Consider the following 23,410-nt stretch of genomic DNA (forward strand, 5'->3'; position numbering starts at 1 on the left):
GCACTGCATTATCAACTTCCTCCAAGACTTCAGGCTACTGAAGGCTGGGAGGTGATATACTGAAAATCTACAGGGACACTATAAGCCAATAGAGGAAATCTGCAATATCTCAGAGTTCCACTGATATCTGACCAATATGAGAAAACAAGGGAAGAAAATGTCCCAAACAAACATAAATACTATATCAATAAAACCCAATGACAGCACAGCAGAAGAAATGTCAGAAAGGGAGTTCAGAATGTACATAATTAAAACAATCAGGGAAGCAAATGAGGAGATGAAAGAACAAATTCAGGCAATGAAGGAAGAGATGAAAGAGCAAATGTAGGCATTAAATGATGGCACCAATCAACAATTAAAAGAGCAAATACAGGAAGCAAAAGATCATTTCAATAAAGAATTAGAGATACCGAAAAAAAAAAAAAAAAACAACAGAAATCCTTGAAATGAAGGAAACAATAAACCAAGTTAAATACTCCATAGAAAGCATAACCAATAGGATAGAATACCTGGAAGACAGAAACTCAGACATTGAAGACAAAATATTTAATCTTGAAAACAAAATTGACCAAACAGAGAAGATGGTAAGAAATCATGAACAGAATCTACAAGAATTATGGGATATCATGAAAAGGTCAAATTTAAGAATTATTGGGATTGAGGAAGGCTTAGAGAAACAAACCAAAGGAATGAACAATCTATTCAATGAAATAATATCAGAAAATTTCCCAAATCTGAAGAATGAAATGGAAAACCAGGTACAAGAGGCTTATAGGACTCCAAATATACAAAACTACAACAGACCCACACCAAGGCATATTATTATGAAAATACCTAACATACAAAATAAAGACAGAATTTTAAAGGCGGCGAGAGAAAAGAATCAAATTACATTCAGGGGAAAACCAATAAGAATATCAGCAAATTTTTCAATCCAGACCCTAAAAGCTAGAAGGGCCTGGAACAACATTTTTCAAGCCCTGAAAGAAAATGGATGCCAACCAAGAATCTTATACCCAGCAAAACTTACTTTCAGATTTGACGACGAAATAAAATATTCCATGATAAACAAAAGCTAAAAGAATTGACAAAAAGAAAGCCGGTACTACAGAACATTCTCAGCAAAATATTCCATGAGGAAGAGATGAAAAACAATGATGCAAATCAGCAACAGGAGGAACTAACCTAAAGGAATAGCCAAATAAAGGAGAAACCAAATCATGTCAAAAAACAAAAATGAGTCAAATGACTGGGAATACAAATCATATCACAATAATAACCCTGAATGTTAATGGCCTGAACTCATCAATCAAAAGACATAGACTGGCATTAGATTAAAAAGAAAAATCCAACAATATGCTGCCTGCAAGAGACTCATCTCATAGAAAGAGATACCCACAGACTAAAGATGAAAGGATGGGGAAAACATACCATGCACATGGACACAGCAAAAAAGCTGGTGTATCCATCCTCATTTCAGATAATGTGTACTTCAAGCCATAACTAGTCAGAAGGGATAAAGAAGGACATTACATGCTGCTTAAAGGAAGCATAAATAAGCAAGACATAACAATCATAAATATCTATGCCCCGAACATTGGCTCATCCATGTATGTCAAACAAATCCTTCTCAATTCCAGAAATCAAATAGACCACAACATAATAATACTAGGTGATTTTAACACACCTCTCTCACCACTGGATAGATCTTCCAAACAAAAATTGAATAAAGAAACCATAGCTCTCAATAACACAATCAACAATTTAGACTTAACAGACATATATAGAATATACTATCCAACAAAGTACAAATACACTTTCTTCTCAGCAGCACATGGATCCTTCTCTAAAATAGACCATATTTTATGCCACAAAGCTACTGTTAGCAAATACAAGAAGATAGAGATACTACCTTATATTCTGTCAGATTATAATGGATTGAAATTAGAATTAAGTGACAGAATAAAAAAGAGAAACTTCTCCAATACTTGGAGATTAAATAATATGCTATTATATGATGAATGGATAACAGAAGACATCTGGAGGGAAATAAAAAAATTCTTAGAAGTAAACGAGAACAAAGACACATCATATCAAAATCTCTGGGACACTATGTAAACAGTACTTAGAGGAAGATTCATTTCATGGAGCGCATTCAACAAAAGAAGTAAAAATCAACAAATAAACGTCTTAACACTGCAGCTCAAAACCCTAGAAAAAGAAGAGCAGACCAACACCCAAAGTAGTAGAAGACAGGAAATAGTTAAAATCAGAGCAGAAATCAATAAAATTGAAACAAAAGAAACATTCAGAAAAATTAACAAAATAAATAGTTGGTTCTTTGAAAAAATAAACAAAATTAATAAACCCTTAGCCACACTAAAGAGAAAGAGAGAGAAAACTCAAATTACTAAAATTCAAATAAACAAGGAATATCACTACAGACATGAGTGAAATACAAAACATAATTAGAAGCTGTTTTGAAAATCTATATTCCAACAAAACAGAAATCCTCGAAGACATCAACAAGTTTCTAGAGACATATGAATTACCTAACTGAACCAGGAGGACATACACAACTTAAATAAATCAATTTCAAGCAATGAAATAGAAGAGGTCATCAAGAGTCTAGCAACAAAGAAAAGTCCGGGACCAGATGGGTTCTCAGCCGAATTCTACAAAACCTTTAAAGAATTCATTCCAATACTCCTCAAAGTATTCCATGAAATAGAAGAGGAGGGAACCCTCCCAAACTCATTCTATGAAGCCAATATCACCCTGATACCTAAACCAGACAGAGACACATCGAGGAAAGAAAATTTCAGACCAATATCCTTAATGAATTTGGCGCAAAAATTCTCAACACAATTTTAGTAAATCGCATACAAAAATATATTAAAAAGATAGTGCACTACAATCAAGTGGGTTTTATCCGAGGGATGCAAGGTTGGTTCAACATCCGAAAATCAATAAATGTCATTCACCATATAAACAGTCTTAAAGTTAAGAATCACATGATTATTTTGATAGATGCAGAAAAAGCATTCGATAAAATACAGCATCCCTTCATGCTCAAAACACTAGAAAAAATAGGGATAGTGGAAACTTTCCTTAACATTGTAAAGGCCATCTACGCTAAGCCCATGGCCAATATCATTCTAAATGGTGAAAAACTGAAAGCATTTCCCCCTAAAAACTGGAACAAGGCATGGATGCCCTCTTTCACCACTTCTGTTCAACATTGTCCTTCAAACTCTAGCCAGAGCAATTAGACAGACCAAAGAAATTAAAGGGATACGAAAAGGAAAAGAAGAACTCAAACTATCCCTGTTCGCTGATGACATGATTATATATTTAGAGGAACCTGGAAATTCCACCAGAAAACTTTTAGAACTCATAAGTGAATTCAGTAAAGTAGCAGGTTACAAGATCAATGCTCATAAATCCAATGCATTTTTATACATAAGTGATGAATCTTCAGAAAAAAAAGTTAGGAAAACTACCCCATTCACAAGTAGCCTCGAAAAAAATAAAATACTTGGGAATCAATCTTAACAAAAGAGGTGAAAGACCTCTACAATGAGAACTACAGAACACTAAAGAAAGAAATTCACGAAAACCTTAGAAGATGGAAAGATCTCCCATGTTCTTGGATAGGAAGAATTAATATTGTCAAAATGGTCATACTACCAAAAGTGCTATACAGATTGAATGCAATTCCAATTAAAATCCCAATGACGTACCTTGCAGAAATAGAGCAAGCAATTATGAAATTCATCTGGAAGAATAAGAAACCCAGAATAGCTAAAGCAATCCTTTGCAGAAAGAGTGAAGCAGGGGGTATTGCAATACCAGATCTTCAACTCTACTACAAAGCAATAGTAACAAAAACGGCATGGTATTGGTACCAAAATAGACAGGTAGATCAATGGTACAGAATAGAGGACATGGACACAAACCCAAATAAATACAATTTTCTCATACTATACAAAGGTTCCAAAAATATGCAATGGAGAAAAGATAGCCTCTTCAACAAATGGTGCTGGGAAAACTGGAAATCCATATGTAACAGAATGAAATTAAATCCCTATTCTCATGCTGCACAAAACTCAACTCAAAATGAATCAAGGACCTCAGAATCAGACCAGAGACGCTTCATCTTATAGAAGAAAAAGTAGGTCCAAATCTTCAACATGTCTGCTTAGGATCAGACTTCCTTAACAGGACTCCCATAGCACAAGAAATAAAAGCAAGAATCAACAGCTGGGATAGATTCAAACTAAATAGCTTTCTCTCAGCAAAGGAAACTGTCAGTAATGTGAAGAGAGAGCCTACAGAGTGGGAGAAAATCTTTGCCACTCATACTTCAGATAGAGCACTAATCTCCAGAATCTATGAAGAACTCAAAAAACTCTACACCAAGAATACAAATAATCCAGTCAACAAATGGGCTAAGGAAATGAACAGATACTTCACAGAAGATCTATAAGCAGTCAACAAATATATGAAAAAATGTTCAACATCTCTAGTAATAAGAGAAATGCAAATCAAAACTACCCTAAGATTCCATCTTACCCCAATTAGAATGGCGATTATCAAGAATACAAGCAACAATAGGTGTTGGCGAGGATGTGGGGAAAAAGGTACACTCATACATTGCTGGTGGGGTTGCAAATTAGTGCAGCCACTCTGGAAAGCAGTATGGAGATTCCTCAGAAAGCTTGGAATGGAACCACCATTTGACCCAGCTATCCCACTCCTTGGCCTATACCCAAAGGACTTAAAATCAGCATACTACAGAGATACAGACACATCAATGTTCATAGCTGCTCAATTCACAATAGCCAGATTGTGGAACCAACCTAGATATCCTTCATCTGATGAATGGATAAAGCAACTGTGGCATATATATATAATGGAATATTACTCCACCATAAAGAATAATAAAATGATGGCTTTTGCAGGCAAATGGATGAATTTGGAGAATATCATGCTAAGTTAGATAAGCCAATCTCAAATACCAAAGGACGAATGATCTCGTTGACAAGCAGATGATGACACATAATGGGGGGTGGGAGGGGTTAGTGTTAGGGTTAGGGTTAGGTTTAGTGTTAGCGTTAGGGAGGGGGGCAAGAATGGAGGAAGGAAGGACTGTGTAGAGGGAAAAGGGGGGTGAGAAGGGTGGGGGGAAGGGAAAAAATAACAGAATGAGTCAAACAACATTACCCTATGTAAATTTATGATTACACAAATGGTATGCCTTTACTCCATGTACAGAGAAACAACATGTATCCCATTTGTTTACAATAAAAAAGGCATATACTCCTTTCATTTCTCATTTGTTTCTATTTTTAATTTTTTTATCACTTTTGCCAGCATTTAGAAAGTTATTGATGCTATGTCTACCCTGCGTGTCCCTTCCTAGGGGATTGTTAGAACCCATTGCATACCCACAGCTGTACTAGCTGTCTGCATACAACATTCTCCCTTTCTGGCAGCACCAGCATCAGCCAGGGCAATGGGCCTGGCTTTTTAGGGTGTGTAATTGACAGTTCTCCAGTCACAAGTCCACTTTTAAAGGCAGAGAGCAAGCATCATGGTGGAGGGCAGGACTGTCTTGCTAGTTGTACAGCTCAGAGGACCTCAGCACCTTCTCCCAGAAAGTTATATTTACCCCAAAGTTAAAGTACTATAATAAAACAAGCCTGCTCCTTTCAAAGGGTGAGGGTGCTGTGGTTGGAAAGAAAAGTCATGAGCAAGGTGAATATATAAAGAAAAAAATTCAGGCTGGAAATTCACTCCATTTTGCAGAGAGATTAAAAAGTAGTTCATGGAAAATGTTTTCCCTTCACCTGGACCCATAGTCATAACCTAATGCTGCTTCTTTACTGCTCTGCACTGCTCATTTTAACAAGCCATGTTAAAATCCAAACCCTCAGGCAAGATCTTTCAGACCCACATACTCTCTCAATTGAACTCAGAGAATTTGTCTTGATCTGAATCCTTTCCCAGGACATTTTCAAATTGCCTTCAGATCATCCAGTATCCTTCATTTCTATTTCTTTTTTCCACATCCACTGGGACACTAGGGCCAGACTGAGAGGATCAAATCTGATGACTGTGTCCCTCTTTTTAGTAACAAGCATCATAGAGAATCATGCAACTCCTTGACATAAAATTGTCCCTTGGTATCTGCTGGAGATTGATTCCAAGACCCCTAGTGGATGCTCAAGACCTTTATATAAATGGCATAGTATTTGATTACTACCTATGCACATCCTCCTGTATACTTTACATCTTCTCTAGATGACTTATAATACATAATACAATGTAATGCTATGTAAATAGTTGTTATATAGTATTGTTCAGGGAATAGCAACAGAAGGAAAAATCTGTATATGTTCAGTACAGATGTAATGTTTCCCAAATATTTTCAATCCATGATTGGTTGAATCTGTGGATGCAGATGGAAGGCTGACTGCATTTTGTTCACTTGGCTCCTAAGATACCACACTTCCCCAGCTCTTCTCCCTCACTACTGCTCCTGCTCAGTCTCCTTTGCTGGGTCCTCCCTTCTTCCTGACCTCTGAGATGGGAGGACATGGCTCTCTCTCCATCTACTCTCTCATTCCTCCTTATCTCGTTTCATCCCAAGGTTATAAATGCTTTCTGCATGCTGATGACAATCAAATTCATGTGTCCAGCCTGACCTGGTCTGCTGAACTCCAGACTCACCAGTCAACTGCATTCACCACCTCCACTTGCACACTTCATGCACCTGGAACTTACCTTGTCTAAATGGAAGTCTGCATCAGCTTCCAAACCCTATCCTCAGCCTTCTCTATGTTAGTCTCCAGTAACTCTGACCTTTTCAGGATCCAATCCTGGGAGTCATTCTTGATTCACCTGTTCTTTTGCTGCCACCTCCATTCCGACACTCAAAACTGTTGAATTCTTAATTAGATCAGGAACCAGGCTATGCTTGGGCCCTGTGCAATGAGCTCCATGTAACTATTTATATTTAAATTAAACCAGATTATTATTTATATTTAAACTAAATTAAAAGTAAAAAATTCGAGAGCAATAAGAAATGGTTCAAATAGGAATTCTTGGGAAAACTGGAGAGAAATTAAATTTTAAAAAACAGTTTCTTATTCACAGAGGTGATGTTTCATGTGTGTACTAGCCAGGGTAGACACAGAATGTTTCCATCACTGCAGTGAGCTCTTATCAGTCAGCTCCTCTCACTCCAGACTGCACCAAGTCTGGTTCAAGTCACTAAAGTCCCTGCCTGGACAACTCTAACTACCCCTTAGTTGATCTTTCTTTCTGTCTCCACCATAAGGCAGAGGGATCCTTTTAAAACATCTCAGCTCACACCATTCTTATGTTCAAAGATGTCCAGATGTCCAGAGTTCTTGTGTGTATCTCCCAGATGAGAAAGTTCCACGATTTCTGGTCCCCCTACCCACCTGAACTCATCTTGTCTGTTGTCTGGCTTGTTCTGCTTGCTACAGGCACAGCTGTCCCCTCCTTCTGCTGCTGGTTTGGGCACTGGCTGTTCCTTTTGTGGGAATGCTCTTCTCCAGATACCCTGGTGGCTCATCCCTTCTCCTCCATCAGCCCTGCTCCAAAGTTGCATCTCACTAATGCCTGCTCTGATACTTCCATTGCAGTTTTAGCATTTCCCCATCCTCAGCTTTCCTGTTACTCCTCACTCTGCTTTACTCTGTCTTTTCCATTGTACTTTTCTCCTTTGAACAAACTGTATACACATACTATTTGTTATATCTACTGACTACTGTCTGGCAGGGATCTTTGTCTACTTACATCTGAAAAGCTGGTTCTAAGAGTCCTTAACAAATATTTGGTCAGCAACAAATTAATTAGGACTGGAAGGGTCTGGAAAATCTTTCTTGAATGGGTGACTGAGGGGTAGGGAGGTCATTCACTGTGGAACACAATGGGCTCAAGAGAAGAGCCTGGAGTGGAAGTTGGTATGGTCCTAGGTGTCCCCATGGAGAAAGCTTGTAACAGCAAGCTCCCCTTTCCTTTATCTCTCACAACTAAGGAGCATTGATGAACCACAGAAAGCCAACAGCATGACTGACTAACATTTCAGGAGTATTCACCACCTTTTCTCTGGTAAATGCTGTGGTTTGAATATGGTTCATCCCTACTGAAACCCATTTTGAAACTTGTTTCCAATGTAAGAGTGTTGAGAGTGGGTAGGACCTTTTTCAGAAATTTTTACACTTTTTTTGTTCTAATTTGTTGTACATGACAGTAGAATGCATTTGTACCTTCTGATCAATCAATCATACATAAATGAAGTATAATCTCATTTTTCTGATTATACATATTGTAGGATCACAATGGTCATGCAGTCATATATGTACATGAAGCAATAATATCTGTTTCACTCAACTATCATTCCAGTTTGGGCCTTTAAGAGGCATTGGTGTCCTGAAGGATCTTTAGTTCTTGAGGGAATATATTAGATCTCATGAGAGCAGGTTGTTAAAAAGTGAATCAGCTCCTTTTTCAGCCTTTCTCTCTTATGCACATGTCTGTTACCTTTCTGCTTCTACTATGAGGCCCTCACCAGAAGCATGCTGGTGCCATGCTCTTGAACTTTAGAACTATGAGATAAATCAACTTTTTTCTTTAGAAATTATGTAGCCTTCATTATTTTGTTATAGCAATAGGAAACAGACTAAGACATTAAACCTTTGTGTGATTCAACCAGTGGTTCTGTTTCTCTGATGACTCGTAAGAAGCAAGGAACAAAGTGAGAGAGCCAAATATTGGGCTATTCTTGTATGTCAGTCTTACCCCCATCCCTCACATACGAATGCCAAGAATCTCTAAAAACTGGAAAGACACAGGGTTGCTAGATTATGTTTTTCCCTAAAGCAACACATCAGTCTTGTTTGAAAAAGGAAAATCATGATTTCATCATATAATCTTCAAATTAGTATTTGAGGAGTTGATTAATAGGAAAAGAATGATTCTTCATTGGATCATTAAAATATTTCTGACAACCCAGAAGAGATTAGAAGAAAAGCAAACTCAAGACCACATTTGTGTTAGGGGGTCATTTGTCCTCATATATATGACTATGCCATCTTAATAAACACATTTTTAAATGTGGAGGGATAATAATTTTTCTGCTGCCAGTTTTAACTCAAAGAAAACAGAGAGGAAGCTTGAACCTCATGAATAGAACTGTTCATAATGGTCCAGCTAACAAGTCTGGAGTTATGCAACAGGATGTTAGCAAAGAGACTGAGAAACTCCATCCATGGCTCACTGGACGATTCAACTTGCCAAAGTATGTAATTAAGAACAAAGTTATCTCTATAGTCATTCTTTGTTGTTGAGATAACTCAATTGGAAGAGGTTTTAGAGGTATAAGATCTGGAAATAAAATCCTTACAGATTGCACCACAATGTCATGAAGATGATACCAGGAAACAAATTGATGCACACAGACAGTCTGCTGTACATACCAGAAAATTAGATCTCGAGAGAGACACAGAGCTAAAATGTAAAATCAAGGTGGATGGGGGCTGAAAGGTATAGTCAGCAGCTTCCCAGAGAGAGAAGCCTGAATTTCTGGGGTACTCAGGTATGTTACCTGGATGGCTCTCAGCACCACCTTCCCTAATTATTCCCTTGCAGCGCAAAGCACTATTTTCATAGTATGGGTCACTGTCACCAAACTGCTACTGCTGACAGAACATGTACCCATTGTCCTAAATGAGCAATATGAGACTGATAAGATCATTCACACAAATCAAACTGGGGCAGAGGTCCTATTTGAACACCTCTATGGCACAATTCCATTTCCATGGCCCAGCCCACCCTCTACGCAAGAACAATTCAGGTTTGCTGGTTTTCCTGGATCCCATGGAGCTGCTGCAGTATATTTAATTACCAAGTCTGCAGAAGTGGGGCTGCAATAATGAGGTCATGCAAGGTACTTTGCCATTGTCCCAGGCTTAGGCAGGTCCCAATCGTCACTCACTCTGAATTTTGTACACTTCTCTGTAGGATCTTATTTTTCTCAAGTACCTATTAGGAGCTACTGTTTCAAGCCTAATAGCTTATTTAGTTAACCAATCTCATCATGGATGGTTAAGTATCAAAAAGTACTAAAAACATGAGCCATGGGAACCAAAGAATAAATGATTGCCTAAGTCATAACTTTATTTCACCCCCCAAAAGAAGGTAAACCTTGGGAAGGAAAGCAAGTACTCACTCTATATAATTCTCTAATCCAATCCGCAGATAGTTTAGGTTTGAGGGACTCAGTCTAATTTGCTCATTCTCACTCCAAAGCACACAGCCTGGACTCCCAGGATGTCATGAGTGTGGCAGTGATACTGTGTTCAGCAATTGCTGAAATGGTTGATACTGTAGGAATAGTGGCTTCCCCCCACCCCTGTGTGCACACAAGTACAATACTGGATCCAGTATTACAACTGCTGTGGGTTGAGTCAGGGGTATTGGGAACCCTCTTTCATTTGTAGACTGATCCATAGAGGCCTATTATTCCTCACCTATCCTGGAGACAGTTCAGGAATGGGTCCCTAAGTTTGTCTGGGAGGATGTCATTTGGTTAGGAATTACAACAACACATTTTGGGATATGAGCTCTCTTGATGGGGGTTACAAATTCAAGCATTCATTCTTTCTTGTATTCCTTCCATCATTTACTCATTCGGTCTCTCATTCAACAGGCTTTTATTAAGTGCCAACCTTGTGCCAATCTGTGTGCTAGGTTATAGGGGTGCAGAGCTCAATACTGAAGATACTGGCTATCTGACAGGAATGATGTCCATGAATGATGACGAGTTTACTGGCTGTGGTTCCCAGGGGACCCTGTATCTGGAGTTACAAAAAGACTCCAGGAATACTTTCTGGATAAGATGAGACATTCCTTCATCCCTTCATTCAATAAACACTAACCGAACCAGGCACTGAGTTGGGTATGAGGAATATAAAGTTAAATCTTGATTCCAACTTTCCATACCTGACAGTCAGTGAAGCAGGGTTCTAAGTTCCCTCTAAGCCACAGTGGTGACTCTTATAAGTCAAGGCAGGATTGCCAGTAGGCAAAGCAAATGCAGGACAAGGAGGAAGAGGACTCTGATAGGTGTCTGTCCTGGTGGATATGCACACTGTGTGAGCAGTGCATGGCCAAGACATATAGAGGGCAGAGATCCTCTCTGGACCATCACTCAGTAACTTTATTTTTACTTTCTTGGAATTACTCAAACCCCTTTGCCATTGCCACCAATTGTTGGCTCTGTACTTGTTTCTTCCTCCAACTCTTAGTATCTTTTATGCTATTCCCAATTTTCCAGTTCCCAAAGCAAGAACAGAGTCCTTTGCAACAACAGTGGTGGCAATGCTTTGCTAAATCTGTTCTGTGGACAGGCAGTAGCTGAAGCAGCACCTGGGAATGCATTAGAAATGCCCGAGTCACACTTCACATATATCAAATCAGATGCTGGGCACAGGTGGGGGCAGCAGGACACATGGTCCTCCAGGTGATTCTGATCAGCTTGAGTTTGTGAACCACTGAATCAGGAGTCCTTTCTTCCACCACCAAAAGGAAGGTAACCTTTGGGAACCCTAGCAGTTTTGTGCATAACTTGCAGCCAACTCTTATGGAGCCAATTTGTATGGAGTCAGCCATCTGATACCTAGACAAAAAATTCAGAGGGTTCAGTTCCAGGCTCTAATCCATACTGACTTGCCCTTGGACCCCAAACGTGGTCCAGCATGTCTCTGGAGTTGGTGACCGCTGCTGTACGTTGAGGCTGTGAGTCTAGAAAATCTCTTCCTGCTACTTGTCCATCTCTTAGTCCCATACCGAGTGCTCAATACTGAGAGAAGGCTCAGTCACACTGGTGTGGGAGATCTCAGATATGGGCAAATCTTGGCAGTTTCTCATCATAGTTAGGCAGGAACTCTAGCAACAATATAATAAGACTCTCTTGATGCTGGAATTGGAAGAGCCAAAGGCAGCAGAAGTGGGAAGGGTCAAGGAAGGGCTGGGAAGCTCGGGTAATTGATCCACAAGTTCTTTCTCCACCCTTCTCACTGCTAGGCACTACTAAAGACCCTGCAGTGGGACAGCCGGAGTATGAGCTGAGAAATTGTGAACAGGCTGGACATAGCCAAAGTACCCATTTGGAAGGGTAAACGGGGGGGAATACCAAGCAACCCCGAGGGAAGAACAAAGACTCCCAGAGCTACGAATGCCCCTGGATCCAATCATATGTTAGGAGGCCTGAGTCTCCCACCTCTGGTGGATATAGAACACTTTGCAAAATGATGGGGACTGGAGAAACACAGGTATCACTGACCCTGTTTGATTTCTTAATCTCAAAAAGGAATACAATTATACCTACTTTCCCTGTTTTATAGACACAAGGTGAAGTTCAAAGTAACGACTGAGATAATGAAAAAAGGAGAACATTCCAAATAATACCCTAGTAGGTTCGGAGAGTGAATGCTTATTCCATAATGTCAGACCAGGGGTGAGCACACATGCACCAAGAATCTGGGTGCACATTAGATGCCATCTTGAATTCTTCAAAAATAATGTGTGCAAAGAACCCACAGTGTTCCTTAAAATTCAGGGAGAAGGCTGAGTCTTAGATCTTGGCTTACACTCAATAAGCCAACAACAAATTTGATTGAAAATTACTTCTATCATTAAAGTGTTTAAGGAGTTCACTTTTCACAAGGTGGGAAGCACCCTTTCTTTGGTCAACCCCTTACCTGAGTCTCATTGGCAGCATCCTCACTTCCCCAGCCTGGAAGTAGCTGGCCTGCCATGGTGTCTTCAGCATATTTGAATGATGAGCAAGTCTGATGTGTTGGCTCTGCTTCATTCTGCTTTTGGAAACTGCTTCTTCCTAAATGAGGATAAGGATATTAAATCACAAGCAGCTTTCATCAACCTTTTACAAGTTTAGGGAGCAAGGACAGACATTCAGACATAATTAAAAGGTCTGGATACAGTGGAGTCTGGGTCTCCTGCCATTCTTCCTCTACAAGTTTGTGCTACTCAAAATATCTGCATATTCATGTGTATGTAATCCATGGAGAATGCTCACCTTGGAGACCTTAAGACAAGCTGTCCTTGGACTCAAAGTTTTCTATAAAACGAAGAGATTCTTCATAGTGGAAAGGTTCAGCAGACAAAACATTTTGGAGACATTGAGCTTATCCCTCAAATAATCCTATTAATCAAATAACAGATTTTGGAGAACTTTTCAAAGCCTTTACTATACTAATGGGTATTGTCATAGCTTTCAAAGAAAGGATTCAAATTTGCAGCCTTGCCCAAATATAATTGAGCAGGAAACCCTTATTTTCCTGGAATACCTATTAAGGTCATTTTGAATAATGTGGTCTGGGAAACTTTGCTCAGAGGCCCTTAAAGATCTTTCAGAGCAGTACTTCTCAAGTTTTAATGGGTTTAATGTGCACACACATTAGTTGAGTTTTTGTTAAATTTGCAGGTGCTGATTCGTTAGGTGTGGGGTGGGTTCTGAGCATCAACTTTCTGATGAGCTCCCTGGTGATGCCAACAATACCGGTCCATGGACCACACTTTGAGTAGCAAGGGTGTAATTAGCAGAGAATGGTTTTAAGAGGTTTCTCCATTACCCATAACAGCAGATTAACCTGTGGAGTGTATTCCTTTGTCATGCCAGAAAGGAGAATCGCTGTTATTATCCTCCAACTTCAACGATTATCAGCAGGACATGCTGTGACAGCCTCTCCGCAGCATTTTGCTTGTGAGGAGAAGCAAAGTAATTGTGTTTTCATCAGCACTGTGAGATTGGTACAGTAACTTCCATTTTCGATATGGGGATAAGAGAAAAACTGATTCAAATGTATTGATTAAATAGGAAGTGACTGCTCAGAAGCAGGTCTAATCCCATTTTCCTTTTGTCCCATGTAGCTCTCCACTCCCTAATTTTTCACCTGAATAATAAATGGCCACTGAGAAAAGAGTCATTGGAAAGCCAGCCCTGCCTCTGGATCATAGATGTCATGCAGTGGGCAGGAAACTTCAGGATGAGCAACCCAAAAATATCCTGCTTTGTGTGTTCACCTTGCTCTCTACCATATACTACTTTTTACAACTCTTCATGACAATTTAATTAAGACACAAACCTTAGAAACCTGGTGCAGTGAATATTAGCAGCAAGATCAGAACAATCTCCTTCCTATCCCCTTCTTATGAAGCAATTCAAGGCTTGCGGTTTCTATTCAATTTGTTATAATGACAGTGTTTAATCATGGCGTCTACTCAGCAGCCCGCTGCTGAATTGAGGTCACACATGTGACCATTCAGGCATAAAGCACATAATCTATAACTAAGATTTCGCCCCTGAGTCTCTGGAGGTGGTGTCATTAATTAACAATGCACTTATTTCAAAAATAATATGCATTACAGTCTTTAAAGATTGTAGCCTTGGCTTGGAATGAGCAGAAGTCTGTGATGAAACATCCCTGGCAGTTGGTATTACTACATGAAGGAAGAACTCAGCCATGTAAATAGCTCAACACATTCCTTCAAAGATGTTTAATTAAAAGTCTTCTCTTCTAATTTCTCAGAAACCCATAGTATAATCCTGGCCCGGGGCTCCTTTCTAATCATCTCATCGTAAATGAAAGTGTTCGATGTAGAGCTCTAGTTCACATGCTTATGCATGTCGTCAGAGCAACAGAAGCCATGGACATTAAAAATTATTAAGTGTCATCCTGGTCTGCAATAAATATTTTTAATCTTGAGGGAACAATGAAAAAACTTTGACCCTTAACCTGGTCCTGCTTTTAATCATAAAAGCTTATTTCAATTGACTGCAACGAAGGATAGTACTTCTCAATGGGAAGGCTCGCTGCTTTCCTCTGCAGTTAATGCACAATCTATTGCTGATGCATCAAACTAAGTCTTTTACAATTCAACATATAAATATATGTGAACAGGCTAGGAATACATCAGAAGACATATGGTTCCTGGTTAGAGGGCAAACAACATTTCAGCTGCATTTATGTCTTGGGCCTAAATTGGTCTATATTCACAGTTAAGTTTTATAGGATAAAATCTCATGAAAGTATGTTGTATGGTGTTTTTCCTTAATCAATTTATGTATTCATATACTGGTGCTTACATGGTTGTTTCCTTTTATGTGTATGCACTCCTTAACATAATACCATGTGTTGATAACAATGCAAACACAGTTTTACATTTTGGTTGAGGACATGCAGGATTTTCACAAATCCACCTTTCCACAAAGCAGAGGTCATTGATTTTCTCCTCTCCAGGTGGGCAGTTTTCCATTTTTGTCAGGAAGTGCATCACTTTGGGCAGGAAACGTCTCACTTGAAAGGCGATTGGCATTATACCTGAGGATGCTGGTTTTGGAAGGCGGCTCTGAGGTCGCACACCTCTGGTCATCATGACGGGGTCCGATACAGAATGAACAATGGCCGTCTTTGTAGAGCATTGGCTTTCTGCGGAGGAAGGCACTTCACGTTCAAGAGTCTGGGCTCTGATGGAAGAAGCCGCAGAAGGAGCTGGCTGGAGAGACAGGAGGGGGTCAGGCTCCTCTGGAGAGTCTGGTGGGCATATGTATCGTCCCATTGAGCGATTTCCCGACTCTGGGAGTGGGAAGGTTCCAATCCCACTATCCAATGTTCTCATCTGGCAGTTTGATTCTGAGACAGAGAAAGAGAAGTTTAGAGAAGGCTCACAGGAAAAGATAAAAAGATGGTTGGTATCTGGGTACCATCTGGGGGAAAGGGGACACCTAGGAATAAGAATTGGTAAGAAAAATGATAAACATTTGGAAACAGTATGGTAGATTTCCAGCGAGATGCCTGAAACAGATTTTTCAGGGAACATGAAATTATTCCCTTCCCAAAATGAGGCAAGAAGGCCAGCTGATACAGTAATTTTCATGTGCACATTTGCCCTAGATTATTCTCTAGAGGTTTAATAGAAAAGGAACAGTCATTAGAGGCCAACAATTATTTTTGATTATCCTTATTCAATCCGGGAATCATGTGACTTCAATTAGGTAAATTTATTAACTGAAATAAAATGAGTAATGAGCACATATAACAAACTGAAGTGGTGTCCTAACAAAGGTAATTTTGTGTCTCTTGCATGAATTATCCCCCATTCAGCAGCTGACTCAATCTCTGACTTTTTGATTGGAGTGTAAGGCAAATAATTGATATTATGCCACAATGGTCATTCCAAAGGGTACCTTACCCATCACAACATCACCCACCCTGTGGGCTTCATCCCACCAAATGCCCACTTGAAGTATCATGGAGAAGACAATAGAGCCACTTTCTGTCTTTCATTCTCACTGGAGGCAGTGACAAAACTCCTTAGTACTCTTGGGATCTCACCATCCCAAGGATCCTACTATTCTCTACAGCAAATTAAGTTGAATCTACACATATGTGATACCTTCTGTTAATTATGTTTCATCTTCAAACATTTTCATATAAAGATTTCTGAAAAAATTATCACATATTTAATTTCTGAGAAGGTAATGTGGTGATGTGGTTTAGCCAATGAGTCAGCTTCTAAAATCTCCATGTCATTCAGACAATCTTCACTCAAACACTAAAATCTTGGAGTGAAACTTCCTTAGTTTCACCTTATAAGTCTATCACTGGATAAGAGGTAAAACTCAGCACTGTGATAGGCCTGATGGGGAATAAAATAGATTACTATATAATCTTTGCATTAAAAGTGCAATTGCTACAATTTTCTTTTGTGCCTTATGGAACAGTGGCTTGTGATGTTGTCTCTGCCAATAACGGACAGTGTAATTTCTTGCCTTAACCTTATGGGATTGCTGTATTAAAATATGTTCACTACTGAATCCCTACAATTTAAATGATGCCTACCTAGCACACTGTAAGAGAACTGGATGTGTGAAATAATAACATATACAAAATGCTTCATACATTTACTATATGATAGTAGATGTCTGATTAATAGCTTATCCTTAAGTATCTTTCACAATCTTACTCCAAACTTAGCAATTAGTGTTCAAACTTCAGAATGTGCTCATTTCTCTACCCTCTTCCTTAAAACCTCTTCACTGTGGGACAAAACAAAACAAACAAATGACAACAACAACAAAAACCTCTTTACTGGGAGTAGAATTCAGGCAATTTCCCAAAACTAAGGTAAAGACAAAGAAGGGGGTACCCTTTCTATGTTCTAGGAGGGTTTGGTGCTTTGTTTGGGAAGTACTAAGAAGATGAAGTCCCCATTGAAAGAGAGGCTTCAGTCTCCACAAGGATACTTAGTAGGAAGACTCAGACACCATTTTCTCTAGGGTGGTGTCAGTTAACCATTTCATATGCCATTGGATTGCAGAGTTTGGTTATGGACTGCAGTATCTCTAACTCATACAGCTATGGTCTGAGGTGCTTTTCTTCACCAGGGTCATAAAGACTGAGTCTTTACCCTATTCACTTCAGGGCTTCCACCTGGTCAGCTTTACTTTCAACCAGTTTTACAGATTATTCATTATCTTCTCTATTCATTTTCTCCTCAATTAAGAGGACTTCCCTGTTACAGAATGACCTCTGTGAGAAATGATCGGCAGAGAAGACAGTGCCAGAAAAGTCTCTCTCTTTTTTTTTTTTTTTTAAGACCCTGCTCTTCAGACTACCTTTTTAAAATTTAAGCATTGATATACAACACTTCAGATTTGGCATATCCGTGTGTTGTTATTTGGGAGAATTCTGAGAGTTTTAAATATTAAAACTCACATGAAAGTCAGTGAATCTTTATGAAAAATGATCCAGTTTTGGGGGATCAGAAGTAAATACTCATAGAACACAAGAACTGAGATTTTAGAACCAATGTATTCCAGGCTGCTTGTCTTAATAATTTACTCCCAGTATCATCAGGACCACCACCACTGAACCACAGTGCTCAGCATGGGACATTAGAGGATCTTTTCCATTCATGAAAATGGGTCATCCAAACTACAGCTATTTATTATAGCTATCAGGAGTTCACAGGTTTTTTTTTTTTTTTTTTTTTTTTTTGTATACTCAGGTTGTCTTGTAACACTATTAAGTAGGAACTATTATTGCCATTTGCAAATGAAGAATCAGGGTTCAAAGAGGTTAAGTAACTCACTCAAGGCCAAACACTATAAAGAACCTGCACTTTAATGTATACTTGACCCACAACAAAGACCATGCTTTTAATCAATAAGCAAAACAGATTTTTCCCAAAGTATAGGTAAACCCCAAAGTGGAGGCTGACCAGTTCATAGCCACTTAGGCAGCCATGTGACAAGAAGGCTGATAGTACAGCCCCCTGCTCCTATGCAAGGCACTGGCTTTCACTCTGGACCTGATGCTGGCTTGGAATTCCAGCTTGGTTCGTGGGCCCTGTCCTGAGGTTGAGGTCCACTGCTATCATGCCCAGCATCTGCTCAGTCATCAGCCCCTATGCAGGATGACCGCATCTTCAGCTGTATTGCTCCTGAGAACCACAAATGCCTACTAACTCTTCCGTCAACCCTCTTGCATTGGATTCTTAGACTTCCCTGACTCTGTTGTTTTGAGAGTTCATTTTGTTTTCTAGCTTGATGTGGGCACTACCTCCAAGGGCAGTGTTTTCTTGGCTTTGTCTCTCTCTTCTAGTGCTTTGTGTCTTGAATAGCACTTAATCTAGTTCCTTCAATAAAGATTCAAGAAGCAAAGGTAGACTCTTGGTTTCCTTTCAAGTGATCCAGGAATAGGCCCTCTCCTAAAGCCCACATGTGTTTGCCTGGTCTCTAATACAAACCAGGGGGTAGCTGCAGGAAATAGGGCAGGGGAGAGATTTGGGGTAGAAAAAGTGGTCTAAGTTCTGAAAACACCAACATTTTCTGGCATCATCTTAAATTTCTTTTGCTTTCCCTTTAACATGCAATATTGTCATACTAGAATCTATAAACCAAGACTTTTGGAATTTCTGAGCTAGTTCCCTAGTTTTCTAAAAATTGTGTGCACTGACATTAAGTTCAGAAACCACCTGCTATTAAGGCTATTTTTTATTTCTAAAAATTCCAGATGCCAAATGTAGAGAATGTGAAGGACTCATTTGTAAGTATCTCTGAAATGAGGTGTGGACAGTCAGGGGCTCAGACATATGCCAAGTTTCACCCTCAAGCAAATTTCTTCAGAATGCATATATCTAGGGAAATGGGAGTTTGTATTGAAAATGCTGACACCACCTTTATGTAGTTTCTGTAAAGCACTATTAGTTTCTTGCAGTTCATAAAAATATAGTACCTGAAAAAGTGTTAGATACTGTACTTCTGAGGCCAGTTATTTTTCTTAGAGAATTATAAGAACTCACAAAATAATTAAATGGCTGTACTAAGAACCAAGTTCACAGTGCCAAGCCTGCCTTGCATCTTCAATGAGTTGACTCGGTCTTGCTCTTGACAAGTATTGAGTTCACATTTGTGGCTCAGTGCAGCTGCCAACAGGGCCTTGCTAATGAGTTCCAGGGTTAGGTCATTTGATGTACCAGAAGGCTTCATTCTCCCAAGGTCACCAATTACATCTCTGACCTTTTCCAGCCCTCTCACCTGTTCCCATTTTCCCATTTGCCTTCTATCAGTCTCTCAGGGTAAATTCTCACACTTATCACCACCACCAATCTCCCAGCATTTCATGGGATGATTTAGGGCATTGCATCTCAGTGTTTTTAAAATCATGCACACGGAAAATATATGGTTGCTTGCGAAAACCCCAAACCCCCACACTACTAGTCACTTGGGTTTTCCCTCTCAACCAACCTGGGACCCCTCAGGGCATATCAGCAGCAGAATAAGGAATCTTTTACTTACAGAATGGATTTAGGTCTTTTATTGATACCCTGAATACATTACCTTGCAAATATACGGCATGCAAGAAAAAAGATACATTTTGAGTCTCTTAGCAGCAAAACAGTTTGCATAAACCCCTCCTTCGGCGGGAGGAGAACATTAGAACACCTCAGATTAGAAATATCATCTGGTATCAGACTTCAGTCATAAGGTAAGTGACTATATCTGGAAGGGCAAAGAGCAGGCTAGGAACAAGCAGGCAAGTGAGATTCTGTATGGGGTGGTGGTGGAAAAGAAATCTTGGAGAGATTTTTCCCCTGGGGATTTTTTTTTAAAGTATTAATCCACTAAGTCACAAGTGTTCAGTTCTGTGAATTTTTCAATTAAGTTGGCACATATGCATTTAAAAAGGTTGGAAATCATTATCTAGAGCTTATTGCATAATTTATTATTAATAATATTAATATCATTATTAATATTATCACTAATCATTCACCTATTATTACTTTTCTCAAGAGAATAGAACTCTAAAAATATAAATATTTATTTCAAAGTCACCACAGGTACATTTGTTACCCAATTTAGGGTTTTTAGCTGTTACATAAATGAGACAATGGAACATAATGGGTAAACCTAGGATGTATGGTAGCTGTAAGATTCCTGCTCACCTTGCTAAGTGTTGCACAGTATACCCAGCTGCCTCTGTGACCGACTGTACTTTCATCATTTGAAAATTAGATCACACTATATTCATCATATGGATGCTTGGAGGACCAGAAACAAAGCACATAATTAACCCCACACAGTGCTTACCAGAGGTACATTATTAATCTTCAGGAAGTGGTAGTTTTCAAAATAAGTGTTATTGAACTGTATGTGTCTTGGGGACAGAACTCAATTTTGTTCATCTCCTCCATATTCTAACATAAGCCTGTTCCTGATGCCATCATTGCATTTATTTTGCAGTATGGTCATTGTATAGGCTGATGAGTCCAATTCATTTTCCATCAGGGCTCAGCACATAGTTAGCCCTCGCTGGTGTGTAATAAGTGAATAGGTGGATGAAAAATCAACTGACTTCTTCAGCAATCTCCCTTATATTCCAAAAATATAAATATATTATTGTAAAATCTCAATCTATTTCTTTTAGTTCTGACTTTAGCAATCAAAGAAAACAGCTGACTTCCTTCTTCTCTGTAGCTATTCTTCACATACAGCCAGATGTCATTAATTCAGATGGACAGATGGATAAGATCATTCAGAATTGTTGAATATTTACAAGACTGATTTCTTTATACTTTCAAGTCCTTAGAAGAAAAATGGGCAACCAAGACAAAGAACAGCCAGCGGAATGCTGTCTTAGAATCCCTCATTTCTTGCCCATCCTACAGCGTCACTGGGCTTGAAGATCCCAGGTCTAGTGAAAGCCACTAAGGCACCATGACTGCACTCAGGGCATATCGGCAGTGGAACAAGGTACAGTAGATGCCAGGAGGAATGCTGGCTTCCTGTTGAACCTTGGCACCCACAGTAGTATGAAAACTAAGGTCTGACAGAGTCAAATTCCTGGCCAGCCATTTGTACTTAATAGATTTCTCAGTAACTTTCTGTATGTATTTACATAGAACACTAAGTTTCGTCCTTTTTAAAACAAAATGTTCTCTTAACTGGGTTGACCAAGCTTCTTTCTTCAACCCTCACAGGCACTAAAAATATATAAAACTTTGAAACTCAAACTCTTTTTTACTTTGAAAACTTTCATTGTATCCATACAAACTTCAGCCAAATATGTAAAGAAGACCCAACACAATTTACCAGCCAGAAAGAGCAATGGGTGGGTGTCTAATCCTTATACCATTTATTAACTGGCACACTTTCCTATAATGCAAGCGGTCATGTAAATAAGGCTTTGGAGGAGTTCTTTTCAGGTTCCTAAACATCTTTAAGCTACATGTGGTATTGGCAATGGAAACTTAAACCACAGATGGGAAAACAGATCTCTTTATTTGCACATCCTTCTCTTCATCTGCATGGCTGAAACAAGCTAAAAACAACCAAGGTTCTTGCCAAAGCCACATCAATTAAGTGTAGGTTATTCATTCTAAGTTTACTCATAGTTTTGTCAAAGTCATCAAAAATGACTACATGGGTTTATTTATTCACAACCATTGAGTAACTTTTGGCTCTGGCATTAAAATAAACTTCTGGAAAGTTAAGCTCAATCTGGTGGCTTTGGAATGCAGGAGAACACTCAGCCTCTAAGTTCAAACTGGATTTGAGTTCTCTGAGACTTGAAAAACATACAGGAGAATATAAATTTGTTTTACAATCCCTGTACTCTCTTCTGCATAAATGAAGTCTGGATGTTACGAATCAGCTACCCTATTATATAGGGAATGAATACTGAAAAAATTATAGAGCATGAATAGGAAAAATAAATTTTTAAGAAGTGAATCATGAAATTCCTTTTTAAAGATGAAGGACAAATTTTTAGAACAATATAAAATAAGTGGCACCTCAGGCTGGGTCACTATCCAGTGAACCTAATATTCTTGGCCTGATAGTGGCCTCACATAAGTTATTGTGGAAGGATGTGACTTAAGGACATAAACTAGAAAAGGTCAGAAATGTGCTTCAAATACCCATATAGACAAGGCATCCAAAGAAATATTTTTTGAATTTATGAACATATACCACTGGTAAAAACCCTCAGGGAAAAAAATCCCTTAAGATGTGTTCCCTCTGGTCACTGACACTAAGATAACCACTTTTAGGTTTTGGGGATAATTCTTAGTATAACTTTCAGGGATCTGCTAAGCAACTACCTGAATCCTCTCAGTTTTATAAATTTTAATAATTATCTCTGTGTTCTCAACACTCCATATTTAAAAAAAAATATTTAGTTCTTCACTTAACTCCTTTCTGCCTTGCTATAATACTGCAATTGTCTTGAAACAATGGCTGGACTTCCACGATATGTTTAATGACATACTAGAGTAGGTTAATGTGACAACTACAGGCTAATGGGCAGCATCTGTGGGACTTGCCAGCTGACCCAGGAATAGACTTGGAAGCACCCTCCTAGGTCCTATCTTGGGAGTCACCACTCCATCCCCAAATCCTGTTCATTACAGCACAATATAGACCCCTCTCAACTCCCCACAAAGCAATGACCACACTTACCTGCTTTCTATTCATATGTCAAGTTTTGTCCTTCTTAACTTGACATTTTTTCTAATATAAAAATCAATTGTGTAAACATGATTTTATTAGAAAAACATTCCAAAGTACCAAAGGAAAAAAATGTGGAATCATAATGGTTCCAGTCCCAATCTTTGATGTTCAGTTTTCTAGTTGAAGAAACGCCAACTGCTCCCTTCCCTTCTTTTCCCCTGTTGTCCTTGTCCATTCTCTATCCATGACAAAATCACTCAATCCTCAACTTTCTCTCCAATCTACTTATAACTTAGCTATTTGTTTCTACCTTCTTTTAATCCACTTTTAGGCTGG

The 23,410-nt window shown here is 39.0% G+C and overlaps 1 protein-coding gene across 5 annotated transcripts in view; it reads right to left on the reverse strand.

The window, feature by feature from the left end:
• The window catches only part of Nckap5 (NCK associated protein 5), an 863,608-nt gene that overhangs the window by 59,446 nt on the left and 780,752 nt on the right, over positions 1–23,410 (reverse strand). For all 5 annotated transcript variants that reach the window (XM_047544852.1, XM_047544850.1, XM_047544849.1 and 2 more), the window contains 2 exons: positions 15,441–15,752; positions 12,798–12,934 (listed from right to left, as the gene is read on the reverse strand). In XM_047544852.1, the coding sequence (XP_047400808.1) occupies positions 12,798–12,934; positions 15,441–15,752 (449 nt within the window). The remainder of the gene's footprint in view (positions 1–12,797; positions 12,935–15,440; positions 15,753–23,410) is intronic.

Source organism: Sciurus carolinensis, chromosome 3 (genome assembly GCF_902686445.1).
Source record: "Sciurus carolinensis chromosome 3, mSciCar1.2, whole genome shotgun sequence".
NCBI lineage: Eukaryota > Metazoa > Chordata > Mammalia > Rodentia > Sciuridae > Sciurus > Sciurus carolinensis.